At 34.2% G+C, this 10,084-nt stretch overlaps 1 protein-coding gene and 1 pseudogene across 1 annotated transcript; one reads left to right on the top strand and one right to left on the bottom strand.

Annotated features, from left to right (window-relative positions):
- The first annotated feature begins 1,235 nt into the window (after positions 1-1,235).
- Positions 1,236-4,458, top strand: LOC116127386 (annotated as a pseudogene).
- Positions 4,459-5,517: 1,059 nt separating this feature from the next.
- Positions 5,518-9,539, bottom strand: LOC116127332 (putative leucine-rich repeat receptor-like protein kinase At2g19210). Its single transcript, XM_031412981.1, has 13 exons — positions 9,455-9,539; positions 8,801-9,344; positions 8,104-8,576; positions 7,872-8,013; positions 7,720-7,791; positions 7,537-7,608; positions 7,353-7,433; positions 7,112-7,263; positions 6,800-7,005; positions 6,594-6,720; positions 6,405-6,467; positions 6,109-6,298; positions 5,518-6,002 (listed from the first exon to the last, which is right to left on the bottom strand). Exons 1-13 carry the CDS (start codon positions 9,537-9,539, stop codon positions 5,594-5,596), a joined length of 2,616 nt encoding a protein of 871 aa, XP_031268841.1. The 3' UTR covers positions 5,518-5,593.
- Between the last annotated feature and the right edge of the window lie 545 nt (positions 9,540-10,084).

Below are 10,084 nucleotides of genomic sequence, written 5' to 3'. Positions count from 1 at the left end.
ACATCCAATTTTTTTCTTGAATCATCAATATTTTCCTCTTGTTGAGATGACGAGGTCATTGTTGACTTCTTTTTGAAATATCTCTCTATATTATTTCAAAACAACAATATATTATTACTTGATAAAAAAAATGCAACAAATAAATTATATGCTCAATATATACTAAACTAGCATTTATAATAATTTTAAATATGAAAGTTACCTAAATGAATGTAAATTGCAGTAAGAAATTATACAAGAGCCCAAAATAAATAGTATTTCACAAAAATGCTTGATCTACAAGCCATTAAACCTGTAGGTAAACTACATGTAAATTCAGCTAATTAGCCCCTTAATTTCAATTGTATGTCATTGTTTAATCTCATATTCATGATCTGAAGTTACATATAGTTTGAATGACATAAATTCATTCTACTGTTATAAATCAAAACAAAAAAAAAAAAAAAAAAAAATTTAATTCTAAAAGCTTTAATCTTTTTTTTTTTTTAGGTTCATCATTTTTTTTCCAATTAGATTAATTTTTCTTTATTGAGAGTCATTGTTTTCTTGATACAAGAATAATAAGTCAACAATCCATTTCTTGCTCTTATTTGGCAGATCAATAAATTAAAATACATTTAGAAGATAAAAAGTAACAGTCAATCAAGCTCAAAACTATAGCAACATGCCAACAATCTCACCATAACTGTAGAAAACAAAAATTCTACACGCTTAAAGAAACATAGTAAAAGTCAATCAAAATTACCCATGAACACAATACTATAAAGGATATTCTAGAGAATTTAAATGAAATTAATTAAACAAAACTTAATAATTGAATCAAGTAAAAAAAAAAAAAATCAACAAATATTCTTACTGTTAAAATATATTTTGAAAACAGTTGAGATTCTTCAATTGAGTGGTGGGGGCACGCTGGGGAGTGGGGCTGCTGGTGAAGAGAAAAATGGGGATCGGAGTTTGGAGAGATGGAGTGGGGCACGGGAAAAATATTATTAAAAAAAGTCAAAATTTTTAATTAATTTAGTTTATTTTAATTTTGTAATTTAATTTTGTTACGGGGTAAAATTATGAAAAATAAAAAATAAAACCCAAGAGTGACCCCATGTGGGTCCGCTCTTAATAAAGGCATGTTCTCAAGCCAGAAGTTCCTGCACTTGGATCACCATGTCTGAACGATTAAGGTTTTGTATATTGTTTCATCTTCACCAAAAACATTTTGATTAAATTAGACATGAGAATTATTAAACATGCCATGGCTTTTACAAATCTCCTTCGTCTTCTTACTTACCTGTCTATAGGCATCACTCTTAGCAATGGCCAGAGATGTTACGAAACGGGAAACTTCACAAGTAACAGTGTTTATGGCAAGAACCGCAAACTTATCCTTTCAAATCTTGCTTCTAATGTATCAACAAACGGGGGTTTTTATACTGTTACTATTGGCCAAGACAGCAACGAAGTTTATGCTCTTGCACTTTGCAGAGGTGATCCTTCTTCAGAAACTTGTTTCAGCTGTGTCAATACCACAACCCATGATCTTATAACCAAATGTCCCGACCAAAAAGAAGCAATTTCATGGGGAGGAGATCCTTCATGCATTGTACGCTATGCAGACCGGTCTTTTATTGGATTACTGGAGACGGATCCTATGGAAGCTGTGTATAATGTGAATAATATGGCTACGAATTTGACACAGTTTGATCAGACCTGGGAAATTTTAATGGATCGAGTGGTTACGAAAGCCTCTATGGGTTCTTCTAAGCTCAAATTTGCCACTGAAGAAGCTAATTTGACTTTCTTTCAGAAGATATACGCCTTAATGCAGTGTACTCCATCTTATCCCGGAGTAATTGCGACTCTTGCCTTCGTCAATCTGTATCTTGCTTCGAGAGCTGCTGTCATGGGAAGCAAGGAGGTTACGTTCAGAGGCCTAACTGTATTTTTCGCTAGGATTTGTATCCCTTTTATGAATCAACTGAAGCTCCATCTCCATCTCCGTCTCCTCCACTACCACCCAGAATTTCTCCTCCACAGATAACTAATACCCACCTGGTAAGTTCGAACTTTATAAACTCAAAATTTAAGGGGAAATTTTAATTTAATTATTGAATTTTGTATTTTTCGCTTGGATCTGTATCCCTTTTATAAATGTTCAGAGGCCATTTTGATTTTTGCAGACAAAGGAGGCATTGCACCTGTAGATGTTGGAATAATTATTGTCTCTATAATTATCATCATATCACTACTAGTTGCTTTAACTTAGTCTTTTTAAAGAGGAGGAGAAAGGCAAAGGGCGAGATAAGAAGAAAGCAAGAGCTAAAAGGTTAGTCATTTATGCATTGTTTTTTATGTTAAGGGTTATCAAATTAAGGGTGAAATTTCAAACTAGAATTTTGTTTTAATCTGGCTGCTTCTATTAACTCTGATATAATAGCTGCAATTAACAGAAGAAAGGAATTAATACTGAACAGAGAAATCACTCTTTAGCATCTTAATCATCTATTAGTAGCTGTTTATTTATATGCTTGATACTATTTTTAAGATGTCGGTGATGAAATTGAGAGTGTGGAATCCTTGCAATTCGACTTCAGCACTATCAAAGTTGCAACAGATAACTTTTCCATTGGTAATAAGCTTGGAGAAGGTGGATTTGGTTCTGTTTACAAGGTAATTGAAAATGTGACAAAGAGCACCATTTGGTGATCAATATGCATCCAGTTGTAAAGTTTGAGTTCCCGGAATGCAATTCAATTGTTTTGCATTTACCTCATTTTTTTTCTTAATATCATTTCAGGGAAGACTTCTCGATGGACAGGATATAGCTGTGAAGAGGCTGTCTAGAGAATCAGGGGGTGGAGATCTAGAATTTAAAAATGAGGTCCTCTTGGCGGCCAAGCTTCATCATAGAAATCTAGTTAGGCTTCCAGGTTTTGGCTTGGAAGATAAAGAAAGGCTTCTTATATATGAGTTTGTGTCAAATTCAAGCCTAGATAACTTCATATTTGGTATGCTTTCACCGCCTTTTGGTTTCTTTCCCCAAAATGAATGTATTGCTATGTCTGCATTCACTGTGATTGCAACAATTATTTACTAGATGTGTGCGCATATATGTTTGCATATAAGAAAGCAAATGTTCCTGATTAGATTTATGCAATCTATTGAAGTGCTTTGGTTTTGTTGAATTCTTAGATCCAATCAAGCGGTTATTATTAGATTGGGAAAAACGATACAAAATCATAGGAGGCATAGCTCGAGGAATTCTTTACCTTCATGAAGATTCAAGATTAAGAATCATTCATCGCTACTTAAAAGCTAGCAACATTCTTTTAGATGCAAATATGATTCCAAAAATTTCAGATTTTGGAATGGCAAAGTTATTTGAAGTGGATCAAACTCGGGGTGATACAAGTAGAATTGTTGGAACCTTGTAAGTATATACATTAACATACTTAGAGCTTGCTAAAACTAAATTTTTTATGTTATGTTTTACCACTTCCTATATGTGGCAAAACCAGAAATGATTTGCATATGATCATGGATAGTTTTGGTTTTCAGTAAAACTAACTAATTCTAACTTATGACCCTTTTCAGTGGATATATGTCTCCTGAATTATGTAAAGTATAGACACTTCTCAGTCAAGTTGGATGTTTTCAGCTTTGGTGTGTTAGTCCTGGTAATCATTAGTGGCCAAAAGAACAGTAGTTTTTGTAATGGAGAAGAGGAGGAGGACCTGCTAACTTATGTAATTAAGCAAAATCTTTTAACTATTTTATCTTCTTCTCCTTCAAATACTAGATAAGTGATGACAATGAAATTTCAAAAATCCAAGAAAGGCACTAACATTATATGTGCATTGTTCATTTTTTGTAGGCATGGAGAAATTGGAAAAAAGGGACAGCTTTAAATATGATAGATCACACTTTGAGGGGTCATTCCAGTAGTGAAATTATGAGGTGTATTCATGTTGGATTACTATGTGTTCAAGAAAATGAAGCTGATAGACCAACCATGACTTCAGTTGTTCTAATGCTAACTAGCAACTCTGTCTCTCTGTCAGTGCCGTCAAAACCTGCATTCTTTATGCACAGCGTTGTGGAACAGGATAAATCTGAAGTCACTGTGCCGGGTCAATCAAAAAGCAATTCTGTCCAATCTTCAGTGAATGAAGCTTCAATCACTGAGCTGGATCCCCGTTAACATACAAGTATGCTAGATCTTTAAGCATGTTTGTTCTCTAAACTTCTACTTTGAGTTTAAATAAATTTTGTAAAGTAGCAGTCACACATTAGCAGAATACTCTGTAGTTCTTCTGATTTTCTGGAATAATATTCAAGTCGTTGAACTAAAGAGTAAAAGGTATTGTTGTTAATTATTTTTTCTTCATCTGGAAAATCTACTTCTCGTCATCAGAGCTTCATCACTGAGGAGAATCCTTTATTGTATTAGCCCTTTGTTCTTCAGATTTGTAAGCAAATTAATTTAAGCTGTCCAGAATTCTTCTACATTTGCTGTGATGAAGTCTTATTTAGTTAGAAGAAAAGCTCAATGACTAGGCTTATCCGTGATTAAATGTCCATATCTATCACCTTTAAACTTATGCATTGATTTAAATTTTACAACTGTATACAAATAGATTCAGACTGTTCTTAATTTTATTTATTTCATGGAGACATATTATTATTATTTTTTTTTTTCATTCCACATTTTTCACCTCTAATTTCCTTCATTTTTTTCACTTTTACTCTTCTTAATAGGAGTTTGGATTTAAGACTGTTTAGTGTTGTAAACCAGGTAAATTGTATTCAGGTGATATATTTTTGCTTACACCAGCCTCTATCTATGCTAATAAAGCGTAAGAAAGATAAACATAGACTGGAAATGTACACGTAGAGTTCTCTGATTTTCACTTTGTTGGGTTACTTGCTTGATATGTAATGTTGATCATGACTTCAAATAAGGGTTATAAATAGATTGAGAAACTATTCTTACATTAATTCATAGTTTAATAATAGGTGTCTACGCCAATGTTAGAATGCCATATTGAAATATTTGATTGAATTGAGTCAAACCTGTTTGATATATGTATAACCTGCAAGCGGACAGGCGACAGCAGGAGATTTGCAATTACATGAATAGGAAACTATTTCTGGATTTGGAAACTGAACTATAGACCCACCTCTGCTGTCCTCTCTGTTTTCAACAGAGTTATGTATCCTTGAACTGAAGATGGGGAGAGCATCTTCACTACAACTTGTGCGTCATCTAAGTGTCTAGGTTGTTTTCTAGGGACGGCAATTGATCTTGTGGGGACAGGTTCTCGCTTGTCCCTGCCTCATTTGGGGAGGGTATTTAAACTAAAATTTCAGGGATGGAGATGAAAACCCATCTCCGAATTGATTTCCGAGCGTGATGGGGATGTCAATCCCCATCCCACCCTTGGCTATCCTCGGTCCTTGAAATAAATTAATTATTAAATAAATTTAATTCATTTAATTATAAAATATTAACATGTAACTGTTGGTGAGAATTCATAGCTGCATTCCATTTTATTCTCACATTAAAAGTAGCCAACATACATGTAATAATAGTACATTATCTTCCTGTGGAAGATAATTCATGAAGATCAGAACTGATCATTTCAATAGACTCTTTCAATTCAATCTCATTGCGTACCTTCTTACGAGCCATCTCAATTGCTAAACAGTAGTTCAATTGATTCACAATTTGATTCATGGTTGGCCTGTTGGCTGAAGATGGAGAAATACAAGCCATTGCTATTTCTACAGCTTTCTGCACAGAGTTTAAGTTGAAGTCTCCCTGCAATCTTGGATCAATAACATTTTTAATATCTGCCTTGGCAAGCATGAAACTCACCCACTGACTTATATGAGTCCTGTCACTATTGTTTTCTACCACGGATTTGCTTGTAATTATCTCTAACAGAACCACCCCAAAGCTATACACATCACTTTTTTCAGTCAACCTGTTTGATATATAGTACCTGTAGGACCATAATACATGACTTGGGCAGCTTTGTAGGATAGAAAATTGACAGTACTTTTGTATTCTAAAGATTATAGTTTTGATAAGAATAAGGTTATACTTACTCAGGGTCAAGGTATCCAGGGGTGCCAACGATAGTCGTGGACACATGAGTTCCACCTTCAGCTAAAAAAACTCGGGAAACACCAAAATCAGCTAATTTGGCCTGAAAATTTTCATTCAATAAGATGTTTGTCGATTTCACATCTCTGTGGAATATGGGTGGTTTACAGCCATTGTGGAGATACTCTAATCCTACATTTCAAATCCAACTCTTAACATTAAACAAATTACAAGCATAAAGAAAAGAATGTAAAACATACGAAAAAGGAAAAAAATTGTAAACTATATACTTCCTAACCTTGTGCTGCCTCTACTGCTATTTTAAGTCTCCCTTCCCAACTCAGGATATCCTCATTATCTCCTGCATTAATAAGTATAAGCATCTTGTTTATTTATTAATTAAGACCTTGGATTGATCTCTGCATCCTAAGAAAGTTGCTCAAGGTAATAGCAGTCTAAACTGGCTATGTATGTTTATTAAACAAACCTAAGAGATGTTTTTCTAAGTTCCCATTAGCCATAAACTCATAGATTAGCCCCATGTTTATGCCCTCATCGCAATAACCAACAAGTGTTGTCAGGTTTTTGTGATGTACTCTCATAAGAAGTTCGACCTGTAAAGATAAAGCCAACATAAATTATTCTCAAAAATACAAAAAGTTAAATAAATTATGAGCAAGTACTTTCAAATACCTCAGCTTGAAACTGCTTATATCCTTGAGCTGAAGATGGAGAGAGCATCTTCACAGCTACTTGATTGTCATCCACATATCCAAGGTAAACTGTTCCGAATCCTCCTTTCCCGATAACCGTCTCAAAGTTGTTGGTAATCTTCACAACATCAGAGTAAGAGAACCTTCGATTTTTCAGCTCCAGTGACCTGTTATTATTCAAATCTGGAAGAAAACTTCCGTGTTAATAACTACAAATTCAATAAATAAAAATTTGGAATTTCATCAAAATTTGAAAGTGTGTTCTAAAACTAAATAAATTATTTAGTGGCTTTTTTACCTTGTTTTCTCCTTTTGAAGCCCCATAAAGTAGCAATTACAGTTAAGAGGATGCATAACGAAACAGCTGCTTCTAGTAACGGAATAATAAGCTTGTTCTTTTTTGCACAAGAAGCTTTAGGACAAAGATCTGGATTTTCGTGCACACTGAATCATCATGAGGAATAATGTAAGAATTCAACAATATATAAAGTCCTTTGACAATTTTGCTGTTCAACTTTTGACTGAAAATAAACCTTAGTGATAGCAAATTATCCTTCTGTTTTTCCCAGAGTCCAGCTGGAATTGAACCTTCGAGTTTGTTTCCAGTCAAGATTCTGAAAAAAAAAAAAAAAAAATAGTAATTAAAGATTATCCCTTGTTTTCTTAAACCAAGAAAATTTTCTTAATGGCCATCATAATCCTGATGAAGCAACTTACAGCTCTTTCAAGTATGGTAGCTGTAATAGAAAATCAGGCACTGGGCCAGTGAAATTGTTGTTTGATAAGTCCCTGAAATTGTAATTGTAATTGTAATGTTAAGCTGAATGTGGTCAGCATTGTAATTGTAATTGGTTGATCGCTTGATTACAGGTTTCTGTGAGATTAATTTAAGAAGCTTACAGAATTTGTATTGATGTGAGCTTGGATATGTCAGGGGATATCTTGCCGTCTATTCCACTCGATGATAAATTCCTGCTTGCCAATAATCATTTTTACATTCATAATCTTATTAACATAATGTCCAGTCAAGTTTTTTAAAAGAGTAGACTTACAGGGATATGATCCTGGGGAGGTTACGATCATCGTAGCTGCAATTAAGGCCTTGCCACAAGTACTTCTGCGGGGCGCATGGATCTCCTTGCCAATTTGATCTTTTCACTCCATATTTTGACTTGATATTCATGATTGCATCAACTAAGATTTTTACAAGCATAAAGAAGTAAGAACCAAACTAACGATGACTAATCCTGTACAGAAAATGAGTGTCCAGAAGAATATACACACCATCTTGCTGGTCAGTCAGCAATTGCGGGAATTCTTGGGCACGATATATTTCCAGGGCGTTGAGGATGGGCAGTAGTGTTGAATTCATAGTTTTGTTGATAGTTATCACATTTTTTTCTTCACTTAATAAGGGTATTGCGGAATATAGAGTGTTTGTGTATAAGTATTCACAGGAGATTGCGTCAATGAAATTCATTCCATTTGTAAAGATGTTCATTTCTCTAATCTGGTTTTCCGGGAGGTTTTGGACTTCAGCTATATATAAGTAGAGATAATATTGGTAATCTGGATCACTAGGCTCCCAACTGAACTGCAAGGAATCGCTACCGTTTTCTGGAATAATTGCAGTCTGCATGACCTCAGACGGTGGTTGAAAAATGTTCCGAGTGTGAACAGTGAATGGGCTACTTATTGGTGTCCAGTTCTGGCTGTTGTAGGGCGTCCAAATGCGGTCATAAATGTCATCTTTATACCTGTATTATATTGTTTTACATAGTTTTATAAAAAGAAATTAATTGAATCTTAGTAAAGAGAAAAAATTATTTAAAAGATTAAAAAAAAAATAAAATAAAGACACCCAAGCAGAAGACATCATAAGCCTTACCTTCATCAGGAGAAGAGTAAAAAATAGAAGCTAGCAAGTTTGGAAGCTTCAATTTAATTAGTAGATTGATTTTGCTGATATAAAACAACTGACCTGAAAGTTTGATTGGTAGTTGAACCAACATCCCACCTCCTATAGAGCAGTAGTGATCCTGATTGAGTTTGATAAGTGGAATTACTCAGGGGCCTTAATTCCAACACTGAAATGAAAGGTGTTCCAGAGCCTGTGTTTTCAAGACAAATACATACGTAGTTTCTCTTGGGAATATGGATGATCTCCTTGGTAACAATGGGAGATGCATCTTCCAATTCCACCGAATCCCACACATCAGCTCCAAGAATGAGATTAAAACTTGGTACTTTACCTTTGCCATCATAATTTCCATACATGAATCTTGCTCTAATAAAAAACTTAATTTCGCCAGGAGCAGTTTTCAAGGTGTAACAATTTTTTTTGCCCTCTGGGAAGCTTCTCACATTCAAGAATTGTTGTTCAAGGGTAGTACTCTTGTATTCAGATAAGATATTATTGCCAACACCAGTCTCTATGAAGGTTGCATCTGAAGTGTAATTTAAGCCTGTCACCTTGTCGGTATAGCCAGAATTTTCTGATATCCCGCAATCGATGCTAATAAAGCCTGGAATATATAAGGATATATAAACAAAGAGAAAACAAATCTAATTACATGGTTGGCAAAATAACAATATAAATAAAATTCATGCTTAAAAATGGATGGAGTTACTAAACCTGATTGACTCTGGGCATGAACCAGGACTCTGAGAGCAGCTATACATATGAATGCACAGATGATCAACTTCTTTAATATCTCCATTGCCAATTCGGTTTCTTCTCATGTGTCTCATACAATTCAAAATGCTGTGAATAGTCTATCGTATTATTATCTATATTAATATAATTTTTATGAGGGGCACTAGTGGAATTTTGAAATCAAATATTTTAGTTGAAACTAATAAAGTTGAGCATAGAGACAAGGACATCAGCCTATTAGAAGAGGAACTTAATTGCCAATACCCGCTACCTGGGGGGAGTACTCTTGCAATTGAAAAAGACTTCAATGGCAACTGTTGATTCATTGACCTTAGAGCTGAGTCTCCCCCGGTCGAAAATACGAGTCATTCAAGTAATTATAACACTTTTTACTCAAGCTGACTTTACACTTCTTCATAATTGTACATCACTTATCTTAACGGTTAAATATTTTATTGTTAATTTATTAATATTATCAATATTATTAAATCGTTGTCACCACAATCAATATTATCAAAATTTTCAAGTTAATTAATCCTCCACAACTTGTTCTTGTAAGAATTTGTGTGGGAAGAAAACTAGGAAATATCTCGTATTTAAGATGAAAGG

This window comes from Pistacia vera, unplaced genomic scaffold (assembly GCF_008641045.1).
Source record: "Pistacia vera cultivar Batoury unplaced genomic scaffold, PisVer_v2 Contig190, whole genome shotgun sequence".
Taxonomy (NCBI): Eukaryota; Viridiplantae; Streptophyta; class Magnoliopsida; order Sapindales; family Anacardiaceae; genus Pistacia; species Pistacia vera.
This window is presented reverse-complemented; position numbering and strand designations above follow the sequence as displayed.

What these genes read in the sequence shown, in the direction of transcription:
- LOC116127332 (XM_031412981.1), bottom strand. Translation starts at nt 9,539, where the DNA reads ATGGAGATATTAAAGAAGTTGATCATCTGTGCATTCATATGTATAGCT. An exon ending in GCTGACTGACCAGCAAGATG is followed by an intron (nt 8,014 to 8,103) that starts GTGTGTATATTC and finishes TAAAAATCTTAG; the next exon opens with TTGATGCAATCATGAATATC. An exon ending in GATAATTTGCTATCACTAAG is followed by an intron (nt 7,264 to 7,352) that starts GTTTATTTTCAG and finishes ATGATGATTCAG; the next exon opens with TGTGCACGAAAATCCAGATC.